The sequence below is a fragment of the Diabrotica virgifera genome, chromosome 6 (assembly GCF_917563875.1).
Source record: "Diabrotica virgifera virgifera chromosome 6, PGI_DIABVI_V3a".
NCBI lineage: Eukaryota > Metazoa > Arthropoda > Insecta > Coleoptera > Chrysomelidae > Diabrotica > Diabrotica virgifera.
The window spans coordinates 44525310-44550982 of NC_065448.1; the positions used below are offsets into that span (position 1 = coordinate 44525310).

A 25673-nucleotide genomic window follows, 5' to 3' on the forward strand; every position below is an offset into this window, starting at 1 on the left:
ATAAAATACAACTAACCTGTTAAGTATATTATTTATTTCGTTGAAATTATATAATAGAATTATAACTTCTTACGTGCGTACAAAGTACACACACATTCTTTTTTTCTAAGTTTTATTTGTTCAAAAAATTAATTTAAAATAAAAAACACATGTTTAAAACAAAAAAAATGTTAAAAATAAAAAAACATGTATTTTAAACATGTTTTATTTGTTTAAAACAACAGTTTAAAAACAAAAATTTAAAAACAAAATAAAACATGTTTAAAACAAAAAAAAAACGATTAAAACAAAAAAACATGTGTTTTGTTATTACATTTAAAAAACATGTCTTTTTTCAACCCTGCGGCAAAATAGTGAATACTTACACTGATGAGATTCAATTTAAACATTATATTGGCCACTATATAGCGCATATTAAATCTAAATCCGATTATACCATTTATATGATAATTAAAACATCGCATTCGGAAAAGAAATCCTATTTCTATAACACTGGGGGCAACAAAAACAAATTATTTTACACGTTAATTTCAAAATATATAATATTTTTGTCCGTGAGTGTATTTTCAGAAAATTTGATACTAAGTAAAAAGTAGATGCGTAGCTGTACGTCTTAATGGATGTTTCCAAAATTCAGTCAAAAAATTAAAATAAATAAAAAATATTAATTACTGACCTAAGACTTTATATTAAGCAGTAAGTTTAATATTTAATCTTAAACAAAATCAATAAACACTGTTAGTTTGAACATCAAATAATATTTTCTTAAAGCTAAACGTATTCCATACTTGGAGTAGAAACTTATCAGCGCTAAAAAATAGACACCGTTCTTCACTCCTCAGAAATCCCCCATCATACGAGGGTCATTCGTAAAAAAAGGTTACCTACGCCTCCGAGAAATAATGCGACGTGCTGGGAGAAATCTGGCAACACTGTCCTACGCTTCAACTCTCCCTCTTACTCCACCACTTAGGATTCCATTGTTGTAGGCGACGACACATGGCATGGGTGTTTCATTTTACCCCCGTAAGACAGTGTTGCCAGATTTCTTCTAGCACGTGGCATTCTTTATCAGCAGCGTAGGGAACCTTTTTTTACGAATTACCCCCGTATTTGCGTTAACACATACTTCCCACTGTTTTATTTACTAAACTAGTGTTTATCGAGGGGCTGGGGGAGGCGGAGCGTATTGGAAGTAAACTCCAGTGACTCTTTGTGCTGGTGGTGGTGGGGGAGGTGCGTTAAAAAATAGAGTTCCATTAGGTATATGATAACCACCAAAAGGGTTGGATGCAGGTGGCGGTTGATGACCTAGATTTTGATTGACAAAATTGTGGTTAGACAAAGCTAACATTTGTTGCCCTTGTTGATGCAAGGGTGGTCTTTGTTGAGGAGGAGGTTGGTGCAATAGATGCCCTTGAGGTGGAGGTTGATGCATAGGCGGGCCTTGCGGAAGAGGCGGCTGTAATTGTGATTGAGGTGGTGGAGGAGGAGGTTGCTGTAAGTTTTGCAAATGGATATTTGGAGGAGGTCCTTGCATGGGTCTTTGTGGAATTCCGGGGATAGCTACTGGTGGTCTTTGTTGTTGGAGTGGAACACCTTGCATAAGAGGAGGACCTTGCATATGTGGAGGTCTTTGAGGAGGATTTGTATTATTTAGAAGAGGAGCTGGTTGTCTCATCGGCAAGACACTTGGCGGTCGCTGCTGTAGGTTATTGTTTTGAAAAATGGGCGGTTGAGAAGATGGTTGCGGTAAAACATTTGGGGGAGGGTTCTGAGTTACAGACGGCGGAGGATGTTGTAGCAACTGAGGAGGTGGATTGTGCATATTTTGTGGTGGACTGGGCGGACGATTATTCATGGGCGGTGGCACTAATAAATTGTGTTTGATCGAATCGGGAGATTCAGATCGGGATAAGGAACCGTTGGACCTCGATTTTCTTGGGCTGCGTGATGAATCTCTACTAAGAGATCTTCTTCTTCTAGGTCGATCTCTTGAACGGCTTCTGTCACGCCTCCGTCTTGGTGTACGAGATCTCGACCTGGATCTTGATCTAGAACGCGACAGAGAACGACGACCTCGTGGATTTCGACTCCATCTACTTCTTCCTAAAATGATAAATATATCGTCTATGAATTTCACTGTCAAATTTGTTATTAAAACTCATAATTCTAACATAACCTCGTTACATTGTCATTCTTAGACATTCCATCAATAGAGAGCAACCTGTGGAGGTTATAAAGACTAGACAAAATATACATCATTGGTGATGATTTTAATGCAAATAACACATATTGGGGTTCAAAACTAACTACAACTGAAGAGAAAGAACTATTATCGGCTATTAAACAACAAAACTGAGAAATAATATCTACTGGTAGACCAACATACTGGCCGATCGATACGATAGAAATAAAATTCCATACCTTATTGATTTCTTTATCTTCTAAAAATAATATCTAAGCAAATTATTTTGGTATAAAATCGTTTATTTAAAAACTATAAAATGTCATCGAATGCAGAACGTTTTCGTTCTAAACAGAACATCTTCAGTGCATCCTACCGAGTATTTTGAAACTAGCACACCGTAAATAGTGTTAACATCATCATATATGGTTTACATAATGTAATATGTTAAAATGTTATGACTACAAGTCGATGTTAATGGATAAAGTGGAACACATGCTAAAAGGGTGCCATGGTTCCCTGCTCGAAGATACTAGGTACTTGCCAATTCAATGGGCACAGACCAACTCCCATTGAATTGGCAAGTACCTAGTATCTTCGAGCAGGGAACCATGGCACCCTTTTAGCATGTGTTCCACTTTATCCATTAACATCGACTTGTAGTCATAACATTTTAACATATTACATTATGTAAACCATATATGATGATGTTAACACTATTTACGGTGTGCTAGTTTCAAAATACTCGGTAGGATGCACTGAAGATGTTCTGTTTAGAACGAAAACGTTCTGCATTCGATGACATTTTATAGTTTTTAAATAAACGATTTTATACCAGAATACATCTCGAAGTTTTTACTTCTGTATTGGTTTTTTAAACTATGGTATACAGCCAACTATTGGGATTTTCCCATTGATTTTTCAAATTATTTTGATGTTGACGACGGATAACGACATGTTTGTTGTCTAATTAAATACACGAGTAAAAGGGAATGACGCGGGACTGCGCTGGAAAGTACACGTCAAAAAGAGAAGAACATGGTATTCGATATAAGATATTATATTGAATGATTGGGAGAAATTCTACATTATCCAGAACAAATTGTTAATCTATAAGCAGATACTAAGACCAGTATGGATGTGGGAATATAAATACATACAGGTGTTCTAGCGAAAATTTGACCCCTCCCCAGAAACTCAGATTTCTTTAAAATATAAAAAAACATGTCAATTTGTATTGAAAGGGGGACGAATTTTTATGCAAAATTATGCCATCAAATGTAACCACCTACTGCCCCGCACCAACCCCCAGTTTTTTTTAATTAGCAAGTGTAGTCGAGTGACGCATCATTTGAAAGGTATTTTTTTCTCTACATGACCCTCTATTTTTTTTTAATTTGCGGAATAACTTTAAAAAGATAATTTTGGATTTAACTAATTTATAATACTTAGGTAAATGTGTTAAGTCCAAAATTATCTTCAAACTTATTACGTAAATTAAAAAAATAGAGTGTCGTTTAGAGAAAAAAATTACCTTTCCAATGATCTACCACTCGACCACACTTGCCGTTTAAAAAAAAGTGGGGTCAATGCGGAGCAATAGGGGGTTACATTTGAGGGCATGAATTTTGCATGAAAATTCGTCCCCCTCCCATTATAAATTGAAGGGTTTTTTTTTGTAATTTTAAAGAAGCTGTTGGTTTATGAGGTTCTGGGGGGGGGGTCAAATTTTCGTTGGAACAGACTGTATTATCCAAAGTACTTCCAGAACAAAGTATAATATGTAATACCAATTTGTTTGCAACCCTGAGGAGAAGAGACGACAGACGTTCGTTTATGCGGTGCAACGGTGCAAGTGACCTTGAGGGTTTTTGTTAACTCTGTTATACTGTACTGTATCTGTCTGTACCGACAAGACGCTTGGGCTAAGCATATAGGAAAAAGCAGAATATAGTAGGTACTATATACTATTGCATGTTACTTTTAGTACATTAGAAATATGTAAGAAAATATATTATGCAAGAATTTAGCAATCCAAGAAAATTGGTAAAGTAAGTTCAAGCCACAATGACTCACACAGAAGCGCAAGTACGAGTTCAAAATTCATTGACAGATCCCTTCCAGACAACTAAAGGGCTAAAATAGTGAGATAGGCTGGTATTACCGACTCTGTTTAATATATGTACAGTCGGAAAAATGAAAGAATACCCATGAACGATCATATCAAGCACATATTTTGGATTTACTGCCTTTTTCTATAAATAACAAACGAGAGAGATATATTATTAAGTGTTGTCTACTAAGCAAAAACGTTATCCAAGACATACGCAGTTACATATTTATAATTGACAGAGTAAGACGGCGATACAATTGTTCAACGTAGTTATATTAATTTAGTAGAAAATTTAAACTCACACTTGACTATTTCTGTACTTCTAATGTCATTCTTAGAAAAACATTCAACATCAGTAGAGATAATGATTGTATAAACTACTATTCGACTAATCGTGCTGGTGCTGACAGATTCAATTTCTGTCACTATGACAGTGGATACTCAGTTCTTTTAGAAGCTATTTGGATATTATATTGTATTTTTGGTTTGGTAAGTATTTATTTAATTAAAATAAGTCAATAAAATTTGTAAGTAATCATCTGTCAATATGGTTAACTTATGTCCAAACAGTTTTCCAAACGTGTAGGTACATATTACTCTGACTTTTCAATCATAGTGTATAAAATTACAGATTAGTATATTTTTACGAATGTACATTTATTTGCAGATAATGTCTGGAAAATGATCTGGATACCAAAATGATCTGAATTCATTAAGTTTACTTTCATTTAAGTCACTTAATGCAGCTGACATAAACGAAATTTTTTAAATTCCTGTTATGGTTCTTTTCATGAGGATTTTTCAGTGCGTCACAAATGATAGAAAAAAAGGTAAGTCCGTGATAATATACATTTATAACATTTATTTTAACATGACATTTTAGTTAAATCTGACAGTTGTCAAATTTTATTTGCAATTGTGCATAAAAACAAATCAATTATCTTTATTGCATTTATAAAATGGTATTTTCTTTGATTTGTATAGTCTTATAAATTGTACAGATTATATTGGTAGATATATAATTAGTAACTAATTTTTTTTCTATTATAGCGCCATCTATCGACAACTAGAATAATCACCGAACTAGAATAATTACCAAAGTAATCACCAACGTGCCTTTTTCTGTCATATACAATTTAATGCGTTAGAAAGAAATCGAAAAACTGTGACGCACTGAAAAATGCTCATGAGAAAAAGCATACTATTTACGTACGGCAACTTTACATACATACATACATAATCGGTTGCCTCTTTTACCATATTAGGTGTCGAGGATTCCTCCTTTATATAATACTCTCTGCAAATTTACGCCACTTCTTCCTATCTGCTGCTAAAACTTTTGCTTCTTGCCACGATGTTCCTCTTTTCTTGAGTATTTCGTTTACACTAGTGTTCCAGCTTTTCCTTGGTCTGCCCCTCCTGCTTTTACCCACTTCTTTGGCCTCCCATGTCATTTTCACTTGTCTCTCACCACTCATTCTTATCATGTGTCCAGCCCATTTTAACTTCTTTTCTTCAACTTTTTCGTTGAGCGATTTTACCTGTAATTCATGTCTTATATCTTCGTTTCTACTTTTGTCTAATCTTCTTGCTCCCACCACTTTTCTTAAGTATCTCATTTCTGTAGCTTGTAATCTTTTTCTTTGTCTGTCATTAAGTACCCAGTTTTCTGCCCCATATATTGTAATTGGCATATATACAGTTTTATATACTGTCATTTTGGTTTTCCTCGATATTTCTTTTTTGTTTAGGAAATTTTTATACAGTGAATAATAAGTTCTCGTAGCCAATTTTATTCTGTTTCCAATTTCATCTTCTTGTGTACCTTTGTTGTTTAACATTATTCCCAAATACTTAAAGAGGTCTACTTGCTCGATTTTTTGCCCTTCGATTTCAATATTTACAGTTGCTTCTTTGTTGGCTATTGTCATTACTTTAGTTTTCTCCATATTTATTATTAAGTTGTAGTTTTTTAGTTCTTCAGCCCAGATTCTAATGTTATCTGCGAGAGCCATTTCAGTTCTTGCAACAAATACAATGTCATCAGCATATGCACAGGCTTCAATTTTTATTTGTTGCAAATTTCTATACCCTATAGCGCATTTTTTAGTTTTTTTCCAACACTTTTTAATAACTTCATCCATAACGGAAATAAATAACAGTGGGCTCAACACTCCACCTTGTCTAACCCCGTCGTTATTAGAAAATTCGCCGGAGATTAAGTTACTTGTCCTGACCTGGTTTTTTGTGTTGACATACAAACTCTTTATTACACTTACAAGTTCTTCATCTACTTCCTTGTTTTTCAGGCTTTGCCATATTCCTTCTCTATTGACCATGTCAAACGCCTTTTTCATATCTAAAAACGCCAGGTACAGTGTATCGTTTTTTAACAGTGTTTTTTCAGTAATTTGCTGTAGTGTGAATATATGATCTTGTACGCTGTGTGATGGTCTAAATCCACTTTGTATATCCGCCAGTCGAGGCTCAACTATTTCTCGTAGTTTCTTTTCTAGGATAATTTCGTAGATTTTCAACGCTGAGCAGAGAAGTGATATACCCCTATAATTACTGCACTCTTTCGTGTCTCCCTTTTTGTGTATAGGCAGTATTATTGAAATGTTCCAATCTTCTGGGATTTTTTTGTTTGTCCACGCTAAATTTAGTAGGTCATGTAATTCTTGTTTACCCTGTTGTCCAAGATATTTCAATAATTCAGCATCTATTCCGTCGATCCCTGCTGCTTTACCAACTTTTAGTTTTTCTAGTGCATCTTCAACTTCTTCCATCTTTATTTTAGTTTCATAAACGTCTTCTTGCCCTCCTTCAGGTGTCTCGTCTGTTATCTGTGTGCGATTCTCTGCTGTTGTATTTTCATTGTTTAAAAGTTCCTTGAAATATTCTCTCCACCTTTCTATAATGGGCTCATCCTCAGTTATTATATTTCCGTTTCTATCTTTTATCTGCTGTAGTTTAATTTCCGTTTTACTTCTCATATTCTTTAATACTCTATAAAATAATTTTGTATTTTGGGTACTATTTTCTTCCATAGTTCTTCCAAATTCTTCCCAGGCGTTCTGCTTTTCTTGTTTTATCCTTACTTTAACTTTGTTGCGCTGTTCCTTGTATTTATTGTATGCCTCTTGATTTCTTTTTTGTATGTACATTTTCCATAGCCTTTTCTTTTCTCTGACTTCTTTTTTAATATCGTTGTTCCACCAGCTTGTCTGCTTTTTATGATTATTTCTACTGGTATACCCGCAAACTTGCCCTGCTGTTTCTAATAGTATTGCCTTAAATCTGATCCACTTTTCTTCCACATTTCTACTTTGTCTTCTCTTTTCAATCCTTGCAAACTGTTTTTCTGTTTTTTCTATATACTCATTTCTTGTTTGCAAGTTTCTCAGCTTATAGGTTCTTATTCGTCCGCTATAGTTTTTGTTTTGTATCTGTTTTCGGTCCTCGACTTTGTTGTTATTCTTGAATACTCCTTCTAGTAGATAATGGTCACTACCTATATCATAGCTTCTTTTCACTCTGACATCTTTAACTTTACTCCTTTTTTCTCGAGGAACAATTATGAAGTCTATTATTGATTTTTCATTTCGCTGGGGCATTGCTCTTGTTATCTTGTGTATTTCCTTGTGTTCAAAGAAAGTGTTGGCTATAACTAAATCATTATCTATACAAAACTCTAGCAATCTTTTCCCGTTTTTATTAATTGTGTGTTCTCCGTGCCTACCTATAGCTCCTTGCCATTTCATGTTTTCGTTTCCCACTCTAGCATTGAAGTCTCCCAATATTATGAGTGTTCCCTCATAATCTTCTACTGTCTGCTGTAGTTGTTCCCAAAATTGATTTTTATCGTTTGCTTTGTCACTTTCTCCAGGTGCGTATATTACAATCAAAGTTATAATATCGCTTTTACTACAATTCATTGATACTTTCAATAGTCTCTCATTGATGAACTCCCAATTTCTTATACTTTTTACTTTATCTTTGGGTATCAAACAGGCTACTCCTGCTCTGGCCCATTCAGTTTCCTTTACACCACTGTATATTAATAGATTTCCATCTCCTATTATTTGTGTCCCAGCTCCCTTTTTTTTTTGTCTCAGTGATGGCTATTGCAGCATAGTTTGTGTTGCTAAGGGTTTCTACTAATTCTAACTCTTTTCCACTTATTCCTCTAACATTCCATGTCGCTGTTCTCCATACCACTCCTTTCTTATCTATAACTTTCAGTTCCATTTCTTTTTCCGTTTTCATTGCCGAATTTGTCATCGTTTTGTCCGCCTCTGCTTTTATTAGTTTTTTGGATTAACTCTGTTGCTCTCTTTTTCAATTGTGCCAGTTTCCATATTCCATTTCCATATTTCATCATTTATAATGATCTTCTGGTATTTAACTTTTACAACATTACCTTTTTGCCTCTGTTCATTTGCATATTGTCTTAGTTGTTTTTGAATCTTTCTTTCTTGGATCGTATAGTCATCATCAATAAAAAGTTTTCTTCCTTTAATATGTCTTAACTTGTTCTTATTTTTCATTATGTCTGCTTTATCACCATATGTACTCAATTCTAACTTGCACATTCTCTTATTCAGTTTCGTTATCTCTTTTATCTCACACTTTGTTCCAAGAAAAGTTTGCAACTGATTCTCTATATCTTCTTTTAGCTCTATAGTATCTCCTGCAGTTTCAAATCCGGTGATAATAATGTTATTTCGACGTTCTTTCTTTTCCATAGCTTCAAGTTTATATTCTAGCACCCTGATTTTAGTTTTCATTACTTCATTTTCTCTTCTAATCTCTTTTACTTCTTCCAAACTCTGCTTCCATTCACTTGTTAAATCTTTGACAATTTTTATTAATTCTTTACGCTCAGTTCTCATTTCTTTCATTTCATTTGCTATCTCTCTCATTCCGTTTGTTACTTCTTTAACCATCCCGCTCATTTCATCCATTCCGTATTCCTCTGATACGCCTATGGAATGTGTAATCTGTGTTGCCTATCTGCTAGCGCCAACGATCATCTACAATTCAACCTTGCGGATAGATAAATCGCTACCAACAGATAAGACGCCACGTTATTTTGATTTCAGCCTACCTCGAATATTATTAGTCCTATTGTGTCACTAACACTCTCAGCACTTTGTTGTAGTATATTATTTGCTCACAGTTCACTCTTACAATTTCTAATTCTCGATATTTCCGAAATTCGGATGAAATATCAGAGCACTCAAAATTGCGTTGTTTATCAACACAGTGGCGTACCTTCTCCGGTAACGGCAACTTTAACATGGAGAAATTCATAATATGTACCATATTTGCTTACTCATTATTTTTGTATTATTAATCTATATCAAATAATTAATTACGGTAGTAAAAGTAACATTTATTACCAATAAATATATAGGTATTATCAGAAAAATAATAACATCACAAAAACTTTTTGACACATTTATGTAGCGAAAAATCGTACGGTGGGGTAGTAGTCACATCCGTTTTTTTACAGTTTAGACGTTGTTTTGACTAGAAATTTTTGATTTGATTCGTATGCATATCATCGATGACGCATGGGTATTCTTTCATTGTTCCTACTGTATGGAATGTGACATACGAAAAATGTCCGTAAACCCAAAAAAATATTGTTTAATAGTCTAAGCAGATTGTAATGTACGCAGATGATAAACTTGATTAGAAGAACCGCAAGAGACATCAGATAACTTCATGGGGTAACTTAAAGAAAATGTGAAAGTAATATGGCTAACCGTCAACGTAGATAAAACTAAAGCCCTAATACAAGCAAGGAACCAACAAAACTTACAGAATTTGACACTAGACGACACTAACATTGAAGGAGTAAAACAGCTCAATACCTGGGTATACAGATAACTGAGGATGGCAGCGAGGAGGAGAAAATACAACTCTCAGTCTCAGGTATTTGGATCCAAAGACATCCATATACTCTGGGCTAATTAGCAAAATACAAGGAAAAGTTATTTACCAGCAATTTTATTGCTGGAATCGAATCTTATGATTCTATATATTAATAATATAGGTATGCAAAGTCCGCAGATAGTGTGCTACTTTTTTTTATAAACAAAATGGCGCCGAAAATCGTGTTTTTTTTAAATTTTTGCTCTATAACTCCCAAAGATTTTAACTTTACACCAAAAACACCTAAATAAAAATTCACCGTAATTAAATTCTGCATAGAGGCGTGTTTTTCCCGATTTACTTCGATGAAAATTTCCCCGGAAAACGCGGGTTTTTCCAACGAAATCTTTAATTTTCAACTAAAATTTTAAATAAGTAATTGTTCATCAATAATTAAATAACTTGGTAATATAAAAGCTCTTTTCGTATAGATTATAATTCCAGAAGCTGATGAAAACTGAATGAACAGTTTAGCAACAATTGAATTGTTGATTAAAAATTTACGGTCGCTGTAATAACCACAATAATTATAATACATAAGAATAACTATGATTTTTGTATAAAAAGGCAATGTACCTATCTAATGTACTTTACAGAATTGAAATTGGACTATTTAAGCGGCCGCAGGAATATTTTAAAATTATAAACATTTTTTTTTTGGCTTATAAACAAACAGAATATCTCGGGAAATATTAAATTAAATTAAATCGTGAAAACGGTATTGGAAAAAAAGCGGCAGGGCGCTTCTTTTAAATAAAAAAAAACGTTTAATTGTGATGAGTGGTTCATGAGATACAACCGGTCAAAGTTGACCGGCATCTGCGGCAAAGATATAAACAATAGGATCATAATTTTCGAACCATCACCTTTTATTTTTGTCCTCTTTCTCCACACCAATTTTCATATCTTTAAAATACTCATAACACATATTATTATAATAAAAACTATCGATATTACGAGTGAAAATTGCCAAAAATAGCAAAATTCCAATAAAAAATTAGGTTGGAGAAAATGTAATCTCAAAGTTCAAAATCGGTATAGGTTAAAAAAATGCATTTTCTCGGCTTCCCATGGAGCAATTTTCTTCATTATTTTTTTGTTCCCAAGTAACTCGAGTAAAGATTAAAGATTTTGTTGGAAAAACCCGCATTTTCCGGGGAAAATTTTCGTCTAAGTAACTCGGAAAAAACACGTCTCTATGCAGAATTTAATTACGGTAAATTTTTATTTGGGTGTTTTTGGTGTAAAGTTAAAATCTTTAGAGTTATAGAGCAAAAATTGAAAAAACACGATTTTCGGGCGCCATTTTGTTTATAAAAAAAAGTAGCACACTATCTGCGGACCTTGCATACCTATATTATTAATATATACAGTTACGAGATTCGATTCCAGCAATAAAATTACTGGTAAATAACTTTTCCCAAAAATGGCTTATTCTCCGATAATCTGCCCAGACTAATAGGGAAGTAAATTGTAAAACATATAAAAATACTATAAAAATCCATCACACGACCAATATGGCGTAGAAACATGGATCATGACAGAAAAGACAATAAACCTATTAATAATTTGAAAGAAAGATATTAAGAAGAATATTGGGACCCATTTGCGACAAAGGAATGCGGAGAATAAGGCTCAACTACGAGTTACACCAATATTACCATGAACCCTATAATAGCAAATTACGCAAAAATACAAAGATTGCGCTGGGCAGGTCACCTCATAAGAATGGACAATAACAGAACACCTAGTATAACGCTTAGCGGAACTATGGTGGGACATCGGCCAGTAGAAAAACCAAGGGGTGGATAGACGAAGTGAGAATTGATGAGAGCAGCCAGGGACTTGGAGGCGGATGCTGGGGGAGACCAGGACCCGACTTGGGCTGTAGCGCCATAGGAAAGAGTATAAATGTGTAAGATAAGAGGACGCCATAGGGAAAGCTCTTAGTTTTAGTCACCTTTAACGGTGTAAGTAACACACGTTAACGGTAGAAAGAGGACACTTAGGCGGTCTCAAAAATACCATACTTAATGGGTCTTGCTCCATTAATATCAAAGAAACTGGGTGTTTTATTAATTTTGCCATTTTCTTTTGGTTCATAACTTTTTAACCACACTGTATATTTATTTTATATTTGGCACGCAAATATCAGTTAAGGTGTACAATAAATTAATTTATTTACAATTGTAAAAAATCCAGGTCCGGATTAAAAAAATATTGGAAAAATGTTCCGACACAAAAACAACACCCTGTGCATTAAATTTTTTTAAAATGGATTTTTCAGTTGAAAAGAGGATGAAAAACTAAATTTAGTGGTATACTTTATACTTTGAATTTTCGGCAAAATGATTTTTCTGGTCAAATTTTGAATTTGAATTCTGAATTTATGTGAATTGCGAGAGCTCTAAGTAGAAAAAAAATTGAAATACAGCTTACAACTTGTCAACCGCACTGTATATTGATTTTATATTAAACACGCGAATATTCTTTTAGGTGTCCAATCAATTAATTTATTTACAATTATAAAAAATCCACGTCTGGATTAAAAAATATTGTATGAATGTTCCAACCCAAAAAAACACCCTGTATATTAAATTTTTTTAAAATGGATTTTGCATTTGAAAAAGAGGATGACAAACTAAATTTAGTGGTATACTTTGAATTTTAGGCAAAATGATTTTTCTCTTAAAATTTTGAATTTGAATTCTGAAATTATGTGCATTGCGAAGATCAAAGTAACTTAAATTAAAATATGACTTAATTTTAATTAATACCATTATTTAATCTAAATTGGTAAAATATTAACATTTGCACACATAACAATAATTTTTGATGGTGATAATTTTGAATAAGTACTTTAGTTTTGAATAGTTACTTACTATGCTGCAAATTTTCGCTGTTTTGTTATAATTTTTAGACACTTTGTTGATTAAAGTGATGTATTCTTTATTGACCCTTTATAATTTATTCATTATTTAAAGATGAATATTCGCCATAAACTATATGCCACACATAATAAAAAAACACTGAAATGTTAACATTTTACCAATTTAGATTAAATAATGGTATTAATTAAAATTAAGTCGCATTTTAATTTTTTCCACTTAGAGCTCTCGCAATTGACATAATTTCAGAATTCAAATTCAAAATTTTATCAGAAATATAAGTATACCTACCACTAAATTTAGTTTTTCATCATCTTTTCAAATGCAAAATGAGTTTTAAAAAAATTTAATATACGTGTTTTTTCGGTGGGAACATTTTTACAATATTTTTTAATCCGGACCTGGATTTTTTATAATTGTAAATAAATTAAGGCTATGGGTACATAATTCGCAAATATTTTACGTGTATTACTACTTTTTCTGTCTTTACACGGCAAATTACGTGTAGTAAAATTCACACTGGTATGGATATGTAAACATTACTAGAATGTCATTCTACTTGAAAATGTCATCATTAATTTAAAGAGATGGGTTTTGAATGTTCTTGGATAACTGTTATTTTTATAATTGCAAATTATTAATTCAGTTAATAAATGTGATAATTTTTTCACTAACTATGCATTCAGTGATTGTAATAATTTATTTGTACAACAAAAACTAATACTCAATCGAGAAAAGAGGAAAAGTGTTAAAGCGATTTTTTAATAATATATTGTTATGGAACGCTTACAACTTTGAACATCTTTAACAACAAAAAACTTGGATCACAGAATATATTATCCTGATGTATTCTCTGCTTGGATCTTCCACAAATAATACACAATAAATAACTTTTTATCAAGTTCACGTCTTAAATCAGTTATTTATCAAATACACTATATATCAATAATATTTAATCAATAACTCAAAATATTCCCGATGCAATGTCAAATATTTAAAATTGTCACTGATTGTCAGTGTCTGACTGACAATATATGCTGACAATATTATATTCGGCTGAGTGCGTTGTAAGACAAAGATAGATTTGGAAAATATTACCACGGCATTGTGTTCATTTTTTTCGAATCCTGAAAAAACAAATAAATATTTTTTTAAAATTTAAACGCAGAATGAAAGACTAAATTATTACCGAGGGCCGAAAGTCCCTTAGAATAAATAAAAAGTTTATTTTGAATGAGATATTTGAAATTAAAAATCACACTAAATTTTCTCTTAGTTTTTCACCCCTGTAACTTATTAAACTAAACATTATAGAAATTCTCAGGGACTTTCGGCCCTCGCTAATAACGTAATCTTTCATTCTGCGTTTAAATTTTTCAAAAATACTTATTAGTTTTCTCAGGATTCGAAAAAAATGAATCCCCATTTGAATAGCATTGCAGCCGAAAATACGTACCGATCCTCTTAATTGATTTGCCACCTAAAAGAATATTCGCGTGTTAAATATAAAATAAATATACAGTGCGGTTAACATTCGGCCGAAAATTTAAAGTATACCACTAAATTTAGTTTTTCATCTCCATTTCAACTGAGAAATCCATTTTAAAAAAATTGAATGGGTGTTGTTTTTGGGTAGGAACATTTTTCCAATATTGTTTAATCCGGACCTGGATTTTTTACAATTGTAAATAAATTAATTTTTCTACAACCGTGTTAAAAATGCAATTTTTAGCACTCCATGGGAGCGTTAAAAATGCTACTTTAAAGCACTAGTGCTTTAAAATTTTTAAGGCACTGCAGTTAAAAGTGAATTGTCAAATTGTGAAACGTCAAAATATTTATATTTCATTTATTAACAATAATATTAATATAGTATTTTTACTACAAAAACGTTATTACGTAGGTCAAAATTTTTGACGTAAGAGAACTGTCAAAACATTAGAATGTGACTTTTCATTATTGCTATGTTTATTATAAACACGTCAATAATGAAAAGTCACATTCTAATGTTTTGACAGTTCTCTTACGTCAAAAATTTTGACCTACGTAATAACGTTTTTGTAGTAAAAATACTATACATAGTACAACTTGCGCAATTTGAAAGGTGGTTTAAAAGGTTTTTTAAAATTTAATTTAAACTGTATAGGTCTAGATCCCGCGTATGCAAAAAAAGTTGATTAATAGCAAGCTGAAAATTTGTTAATAGCTTAAGGGTGTCTAGTCGGATAAACTTTTATATATGGGAACACTGGAACAGGGGCAGTTTTAATTGTGGAACAGTTTAAAAATTTGGAACAGGCACACCACGAAAACGGCATATTTATTTTGTCCGACAGAACAGACTTAAACTCTCCTAACAGAGATTAAACTCTCATGCAAAAATCAGACTGCTATTTATCACCTGTCATAATTCCTGCCATTTGACATATTCTTCATGTTCCACTCATTAAAACGCCCATTTGGTGATAAATGGCAGTCTGATTTTTGCATGAGAGTTTAATCTCTGTTCGGAGAGTTTAAGTCTGTTCAGTCGGACAAAATAATTGTGCCGTTTTCGTGGTGTGACCATTCTAAATTTTTAACCTGTTCCACAATTAAAACTGCCCCTGTTCCAGTGTTCCCATATATCAAAGTTTGTCCGACTAGACACCCTTAAGCTATGAACAAATTTTCAGCTTGCTATTAATCAACTTTTTTTTCATACGCGGGATCCAGACCTAGTATTATTGCATTTTTAACACGTTTGTAGAAAAAAACTATTAAAATTTGTTAGAATATATAACAATAAAAGTAAGATGTTATTCTATAGTTGTTATGATTTACGTATTGACAGTATAGGGAGTGTTGATGTAATGCCAAGAAAAATATAAAAATGGAATGTCAGTCAAGTTCAAGTAAAAGTTTTTGTAGATATTGTCCTGTAATTGAGAATGAATAAATTATAATTGTCGATATATAAGACGTTTGTAGAAAAAATATTGTATGATATACGTGTTAAAAAGTACATTTTTAAGGCACTCATGTGCCTTAAAACTTTCAGATGCGTGCCTTAAACTTAAAATTGTACTTTTAACACTTATAAAATACACATATCATAAATAACTGTTACTGTACACCTGAAAGGATATTTGTCTGCCAAATATAAAATAAATATACAGTGTGGTTAAAAAGTTATGAACCAAATAAGAAAATGGCAAAGTAGATAAAACACCCAGTATCTTTGTTATTAATGGAGTGAGACCCATTAAGTATGGTATTTTTGAGATTGCTTAAGTGTTCTCTTTCTACAGTTAACGCATGTTACTTTCCCAATGAAACACCCTGTATAAGTGGATTATTGGTCATGCTTGACCAAATTGTAATATTCAAATACTGCGAATTATTCCTAAAAAAATATATTTACCTCTCATTGAATTGGTAGCGGAGTAACCTCTATCGGCCATATCCTGCAACTTAGGATTGATGACTTGTTTGGCTTCTTTGAGGACAGCTACCAAATCTGCGGCTTTGTTAAAATTACTGGGCGTGAAAAACGTATAAGCAGTTCCGGTTTTTTGAGATCGACCTGTTCGACCGATTCGGTGAACATAATCTTCAGAATTTGAAGGATAATCGAAATTTATCACAAACTTTACATCTTCGACATCTGTAAAATGGATATGAATTAAACAACCGCAACGCCATATGCTTATTATACATTACATAAAGATGATAATATTAAATGTATTCAATATATACAAAAGATGTAAGACATTTAAATAGTTCTTCGTTTCCATAAGATGTATCCGGTTTTTACATGGCACGCATCAATAAATCACTAGGCATTAATTGATATTATTGAAGTGAGTATATTTTTATTGCAATTTAAAAAATATGGGTGATGTAAAACGTTAAAACTAATCAAGAACAAAGAACATGTAATAAAAAAAGAAGTATTTCAAGCAAATGAAAATTAGAAGCGTAAAGATAATATGTATGCAAAAAATTTAATTTCAAATGTATCTAAATGAAAAACTGATAGAAAAAAAAAGTGTTCTCAAATGTTAATTCTAAGGAGCCAAATGGAAATGTTGTCATTCATCTTAACCAGTATTGCGTTATCCCATCTGTTTTTTGTCGAATTATGACTGTATAAAATATGCTTTATAGACTACGCAAAAGCATTCGATAATGTACAGCACGAAAATAAAATTGAAGTACTCAACGAGATCAAGAAAGGGGTAGGGCAGGGCTGTATCTTGTCTCCTATTCTCTTTAATATTTACTCCGAAGAAGAATTTAAGACAGCGCTAGAGTAATAGTCCTGTCGCCAGTAGGGGTACAACGGCCTCCTTAATTCAGATGGACTTACCCAAGTTTTCTTTATGTATTTTGACCCGTAGAACACGAATTTTTTGGGTAACAGTCGATCCGGATGTCGACAAGATTGTTATAAACAAAGAACTTGAGGAATCACGTAACAGCGATTTTTCGCCAAACAAAACATTTTTTTGTATATTTTGAGTCATTCTAAGCAAAAAATGTTTTTACAAGTTTTTTCGTAGGATGCATAGTTTTCGACATAAACGAGGTTGAACTTTTAAAAAATCGAAAAATTGAAATTTTTGAACCCGAATAACTTTTGATTGAAAAATAAAATAGCAATTCTGCTTACTGCATTTGAAAGTTCATGTCAAATTCTATCGGCTTTGATTATTTTCATTGCTAAAAAATAATTTTTTTATTGTTAAATAAAGCTATAAACACATAGTGATTGAATGGTGTTTTCAATGCATTTCTAATTTGAAATCGAACGAGTAGGCGCGAATACAGAATTTCTACGTATATTACGTACATTAAAACGCATGCATTTGGCACGGGAAACACTATGTGTTTATAGCTTTGTTTGACAAATAAAAACTTAATTTTTAGCAATGAAAATAATCAAAACCGATGTAATTTGACTTGAACTTTCAAATGCAGTAAGCAGAATTGCTATTTTATTGTTTAATTAAAAGTTATTCCGGTTCAAAAATTGCACTTTTTCGATTTTTTGAAAGTTCAACCGCGTTTAGCTCGAAAACTATGCATCCTACGAAAAAACTTGTAAGACCATTTTTTGCTGAGAATCACCCCAAAAATACAAAAAAATGTTTTGTTTTGCGAAAAATCGCTGCTATGTAATTCCTCAAGTTCTTTGTTTATAACAATCTTATCGACATCCGGATCAACTGTTACCAAAAAAATTCTTGTTCTACGGGTCAAAATACATAAAAAAAACTTGGGTAAGTCCATCTGAATTAAGGAGGCCGTTGTACCCCCCCTGGCGACAGGACTATTAAGCACGAAAATCATAAAGATAAATGGAGAAATTATTAATAACATAAGGTATGCTGATTACACTGCGATTCTCGCGAGTAGCATGGAGGAACTGAGTTGCCTGATGAGTAAGATACAAAGAACAAGTGCACAATACGGGCTCAAACTAAACATCACAAAGACCAAATGCTAGTAAGCAAAAGCCAACAACGAGCAAGGCAACTGATATTAGACAATCAAAGATTTGAACACGTGGATTCGTATACTTATTTAGCAACAACACTTAATTCAAGTTGGGATCAAGCGAAGAAGATACGTATAAGAATAGAAAAAACAAGAGCGTCGTTCACTAGCATGAAGCAAATTTTCGCCTCTAACAACCTCACCCTACCTCTCAAAATCCGACTTCTCAAATGTTATGTAGTTCCAGTTTTGTTTTATGAAATGGAGGCGTGGACAATGACCGTAACATTAATGAAAAAAGTAGAGGCCTTCGAAAAGTGGGCTTACCGACGCATATCCTGGACCTAGCACGTGACCAACGAGGAGGTACCACGCCGCTTAGGTAAGAAGAGAGAGGTAGGAATAATTAAAGAAAGTTGGAATACTTTGGTCACGATATGAGGCACAGTAAATATAGAGTATTACAGCTAATTATACAAGGAAAAATAGACAGCAGAAGGGGTCCAGAGAGGAGGAGACACTCGCGGCTCCAAAACTTGCCGCAATTGTTGGGATTGTCATCTGCCGAACTATTTAGATCTACCGTAAACTAAGTCAGAATAGCCATGTTAATTTACAATGTTCGGAAAGGTCAAGGCACATGATGAAGATGAATATATATACAAACGTCTTTGAGTACATATGTAACGTAATAAAAAAAACAAAGGATTGTAAAGAAATAATAAGAAAAGGAATTTGATTCACTTGCAGAAGGGACATTATGCTGGATATAAATTGAACGTTATTCACTTTTCGAGCGCTGACGGTTACATGACATGAAGCTATTTCAACACTCATATTCCACATCATGGATATCGAAGTCGTGGGATATCAGGACAATATTTACTCACATCACACCCGATAAGTATAACCTAACACAACCTAAACTAGCGCCTGAGGATATGCATGCCGAATAGTTGACAAGAACTTTAAAGGGACAAGACGCTTCTTTAAGATCGAGGAGAGTCGGAGGAAAGAACTGACCAAGGTTACTTTTTCAGAGGGAAGAAGTAAGCTTTACGCCACTACATGTGGACACCCATGACTGAATTCACAAGTGACGGAAGCTGGCAAAACATTCAAAGCAGAAAAAATGTCTGAACCTGATAGGATAGCACCTGAGATAATACAAATCATCACTGAGGAGAAGGTGCAATGGGTGCAGAATATTATGAATAACCTGCTAAGAAGCCAAGAGTTTCTATGAGATATGAAAACGGCAAATCTCATATTTATCCCGAAATAGGGAAAAGAATTAGAGAAGCCTTGGGCGTACAGACCTATATGCCGTACCTTGGACAAGGACTTTAAGATACTTGAAGACAAGGCTGGAGAGGCAGATAATGGAGAAAGGTATCAAGATCAGTATAGGAGCAGTGGTATATGCCCAGACTACTGGGCAACTTGGAGATATCTCCCTATTGCTAATCTTGCTTAGAGGGAACCGAGCCTTCAACAAATTCAAAATGTAGATAGGAAGCAGAGTCCTCAACAAAATTCACGCCCATATCTTTCTAGCGGTTGTCTGTCAGCATGATACTGAAGAGATACGTTAATTTAGGATGTAGTTTTAAAAGATGTGATTATCTACAGTGACAATTGATATGGTTAGATGTGACAATTGGTAAGATCAGATCTCGTAGTACCAGCTAAGAGAAATCCGACTGTACAAATGGAAAAGTAAGAAAGCTGTAAATGTGTTAAAATGAAAATTGTATGCGAATCTCTACTTTAAAATTTTGTTATTTTATGACTGTACCATAAGGAGTATCTCCGACTTAAACCCTCCAAGAGATCGATATTGTATTAAGCATATGATTAGTAAAAATATGTTTTCAAGCACATGGTACCTACATTAAATTTTGGTTAGTAAGAAAAATAATTTAGGTCTAAATTTGGTGGATATGATTTGGTATTTCCACCTTAATACAGCACTTAACACAACAAACTATATTAACTCAAAATCATAGTACGCCTATCATCTTAATCTACATTGTTTGTTAATAAGAGTTGAAGGTTAGCATGTCAAAAACGGATTATATGTGGTTGGGAGGAACAGGAATGGATAGAGACATCAAATTGCTTGGGGAAAAAATAGGACAAGCAGGAGAATTTAAATACCGTGGCTCCTACTTTTAACAGAAAATTAGACTTTAGACAGAGAAATTTTCCACAGAATATAGACTGGTTGGTTTAACTGGAATCGAATGAGTAGGGTACTCTGTGATAAAAAAAAGGGAAGGGGTGAAAGGAAAGACATACAAGAGTGTGGTGAGGCCTACGTTGGTGTATGACGGTGAAGTATGGCATGTAAAGAGGGTTCAGAAAAGGAAGATGGATGTAGCTGAACTGAAAATGTTATGGTTGATGTTGGGTCAGACTAGAAGGAACAAGTGAAATAGTAAGGAAATAGCAGGGTGACTACAGTGTTAAGAACAACGACTGCAATGGTTTGGTCATCTCAGACGTAGAAATGAGAGCAATGTGGTACTGAGGATAAAGTTGTTAGAAGTTGCGGGAAAGATAGGTGAAAGCAAGAAGATGGAAATACTGTGTGAGAGGAGAGGACTTTAGAGCGAAGAAACAGTGACCCCTGAAAAGAAAATAGCTGAAGGATAGGGAGAATTGAAAACATATTTACTACAACACTGGAAGAGCTTGCATATACATAATGCAGATGAACATTCGTTTTTAAGGAATTAGTCAGTATGTGTATCAGTTTAGTTTTATATACCGACAGTAAGGAGCTTCTTTATGTCTATTTTAAGCCAAAGGAAGACAAACAGTGCCAAACTAGTATTTAGTGACTGGAGCACAAACTAACAATAGAAAATAACGAAGAATCATGCCATTAGACCGTCTATAAATATAGCAGTAAGCGGAATGATAACACAAGCTCCATAGTATTTTAGTGGACAACCTAAAAAACCCCACCAAATTCAATTTAATTAATTATTTTTAATTTGTAGTTGCTTATATACATTTTAGTTTGCCTTTTTGGTTTATTAACCCAATTCTTTTAATTTCTTTGTGGTCAATATTGATTAAATAATGTGCTAAGTGCTGACATAATATGTATTATATACCTACGTTTGTACTTATTTCGTAAAATGTGTAAAGGATGTCACATATTCAGCATTCAATGGTGATTCGAGATTTTACTAGCATTTCATACTTACCGTCCAATTGTAAATACTCTACTACAACTCTGAATTTGGGACACCCTTTACTTCGAAGTAATAAGTAAAAGAAGAAAATCTTGTCAAATAGCAAACTCTATGAATTTCTTCGACTCTGCAATTGTTGTCATGTGAACGAGAAAACGATATCGGAAAAGAATTATATAAAGTAAATTATTATTACTTGACAAAAAATAAATAAATAAATACTTAAATAAAGATAAAATACTAAATACTAGAAAATTTTCTGTTATAAAACACACTGAAAAGTTACCTTATATATTCCTTTCAAACTAAATATATCTAAGTAATCTTTAAAATGACCGATTCAAATATAGAGAACACATTATGTAACTTTTTTTATTTGAATTGTATTTTATTAAAGCAAATTATTAATTTTGAAATACATAGTGAAATCATATATTTATCCAATAATAATAGTCTATTATTTTTCTTTTACGTACATTGTCGATCATTTTAAAGAACAAGCACTACTCAACAAAAATAAATATTCACGAATATTAAAGATATATAAGTAACAATGTTTAATCTGTCGTTATTCTTTTTAGAAATTCGGGTATACTACGCCCCAGTCAGGAAAAACCAGAACAGATTCTATATAGATATATAGCAGATATGGATGATGACAATGTAGAATCATTACGATAAATATGTATCTAAAGGCAACATTAGAAGCGACGTTATTTTATTAATGTCCGACGGGTATATTATTTGGCAAATAATGACATGATTTCGAAGTCAGTTAAGTATGATATAATGCCCTAGGGCGTAATTTTGAAAAATAACGCCCTAGGGCATTAAATTTAAATAACTAGTTAAATACTGTCAAGTTGACAAATAACAATCTAAGTAAAACTATGGCTACCACAATTACGTTACGACTATTGCTGGTAAATGTACTTATTTGAAAACTAATTAATTCCAAATTCACTCAAATATTTTGCATATAAAGAATAATTTAGTCGGACATTAAACGTTGAAGGCACCACGGGTATTATAGATAATAACGCTTTCGGTCAACGTATATACCTCAAGCGTTATTATCCTTATAATACCCTTGGTACCTTAATAACTATAATAATCGTTCTAATAATTAACCCTACTAGTACAGAAAAAAGGAAACAATTAAGACTGCAACACCTACCGAGGAATAACATTAATACATAAGTACAGTTATTAACAATCTTTGAACAAATACTAAAGAATAAAATACAGTAGAGCGTCGATTATCCGAACGTCGATCAACCGAACGACCGGTTATCCTAACTCCCGACTCCCGCGCCCCGCACTCGAGTACTGAGCAAGCGTTAGTAATTAACGCTTAAAATATCTTCAATTTTCTTCGAATGTGTATCCAAAAATATGTTGTTGCAAAGACTGCACTTATTTGTTTAATTGCTATTTGTCATTATCAAGGTATAAACAAATATACAGTTATATAAATATGGTTTTTATTCACTTGTGGATAAATATGTATGACAATCTCAATATAGTTCGATTATCCGAACAAATCGGTTTTCCGAACACCCATGTCCCTCAATTAGTTCGGATAATCGACGCTCTACTGTAATATCAAAAACAGAAAATACATCTGAAGTATACAGGAAAAGTATACAACAGAAGAAACGAATATATTGTAGATTTATCGATCCCGAAAAAGCTTTCTACAAGGAATCAAGAAAAACAATCATGGGATATACTGCACGGAATCAAGAAAAACAATAATGGGATATACGATATACTGCACAGAAAAGACTACTGAAGAATATATACAAAAAAAGTCAACGTTATTTACAATATTTATAGATCGAATAATAAAGCAATTCTCAAAGCAAGTGAAAAAACTATTAGTCGGACATAATAGAGATTTACAAAGAACGTAGATCTCAGAAGGAGCATTTGTAGATGACATAATCGTGCCGAAAGTAAAAAACAAATAAAAAAGTATCTACAGACAGACACTCACCACAAAAAAAGTAAAATCCATGCAGTAGAAATGAAATTTCCCCGAAGAGCTACAAACACAGAGATAAGAGACAAGAGCTAGAACCAGCGTTAACTCGTTTTAGAAGCTATTTCATCAATGAAACAAAGATACACAATAATATTAAAGTCACTACAACGCTGAGCTAAAAATGTGTGACCCCTCTTTTCTCCCTAGATTTGTTGACAAATGCACTCAGTTATCATAATATATAAAATATACCGGGTGTGCCCAAAGAAGCAGGACTGTCGAATATTTTGTGAAGTGTACATCGGATCGAAAAACTGAAAAACATGTTTTCAATATTTTTGTGGCCAGACCCCACCCTCATTTTCTGGCGGCAATTATAACATCTTAAATGGGAAGAACACTTTCACTGCAGATTTTGATTCATTGTACAAAAATAAGTAACTTTTATTCGAGACATTTTTCCATTGTTGATAGATGGAGCTATCAACGAAAAAAAAAAAGTTTTATCCTGATACCCTAAAATTATGGAAACGGTCTAATATTTCAAAAAAATATTAGAGCCAGCAACCTCTAACCTAGATTTGAAAGCTTAAATAGAAACCCCTATTTTTTATTACAGATTCTGATTCTGCAAAAAATTCGTAAAAACTGTATTCAGTACCTATTAGATTGCAGACTCCTAATCTGTATTGGTTTTTCTGCGATTACAGCGCCGTCTATCACGAATTGAAAAAACTTCAGATAAGGCTTCTTTACTTTGTCACATAGAATCTGAATATGCAATAAAAATGAAGTTTCCATTTAAGATTTCAAATCTACCCCCCTCCCCGGTCTCACTCCCAGGGGTTGGGGATGATGATTGGTGTCATTGGATCGATTTTTGAAAACTTTTTAACACTTGGTTTTCAAAATACTAAGTTTTCAATCTAATAGCACATAAAACAACATCAAAAATGTTACTCTACATCCTACCAGATTGAAAACAATATGAACCTTCTCTGGTTACACCTCCGAGAGTAATATGTTTCGAAACCGGTAGAGGTGCTTTGCAGCACTCTCTGAGTGAACTAGAATATGATGCGGCTGTAGTTTCGTGTTGCAACGAAATTGGAAATGGTTATTCATTTTTGATTTACATGTTTACTCTGATTGGAGTACGAAGGGAACCATTCTCGTTGGAACTTTACCGCGCTGAGCAGATGGGATGTGAATTATAAATTGTAAAATTCCCTCATCTTCTTTAGTCTCAGCATCCGTTATGGCTTGCAAATTGTAGAAGCCTCGGAGGTGTAACCAGAGAAGGTTCCCATTGTTTTCAATCTGTTAGGATGTAGAGTAGCATTTTTGATGTTGTTTTATGTGCTATTAGATTGAAAACTTGGTCTTTTGTTAGCAGTTGCCGCTTGGGCATCCATGGCATTTCGTTCGTTGCAATTCGTGACTGCACGCCGGGGTTTGTCCTGGTTGGGTCAGAGAGAGCAGCATATGTGCCTCCTGATGAGAGACTAATAAGTTTCGAAACCGGTAGAGGTGCTTGCAGCACTCTCTGGTAGAACTAGAATATGATGCGGCTGTAGTTTCGTGTTGCAACGAAATTGAAAATGGTTATTCATTTTTGATTTACATGTTTACTCTGATTGGAGTACGAAGGGAACCATTCTCGTTGGAACTTTACCGCGCTGAGCAGATGGGATGTGAATTATAAATTGTAAAATTCCCTCATCTTCTTTAGTCTCAGCATCCGTTATGGCTTGCAAATTGTAGAAGCCTCGGAGGTGTAACCAGAGAAGGTTCCCATTGTTTTCAATCTGTTAGGATGTAGAGTAGCATTTTTGATGTTGTTTTATGTGCTATTAGATTGAAAACT

The 25673-nt window shown here is 33.3% G+C and overlaps 1 protein-coding gene across 1 annotated transcript in view; it reads right to left on the bottom strand.

The window, feature by feature from the left end:
* Window positions 1-668: 668 nt before the first annotated feature.
* LOC126885946 (uncharacterized) overlaps window positions 669-25673 on the bottom strand; it is a 71514-nt gene continuing 46509 nt past the window's right edge. Inside the window, exons 6-7 of the mRNA XM_050652769.1 lie at window positions 16536-16778; window positions 669-2109 (exon numbers count right to left, since the gene is read on the bottom strand). Coding sequence (XP_050508726.1) covers window positions 1160-2109; window positions 16536-16778 — 1193 coding nt within the window. The 3' untranslated portion in view covers window positions 669-1159. The remainder of the gene's footprint in view (window positions 2110-16535; window positions 16779-25673) is intronic.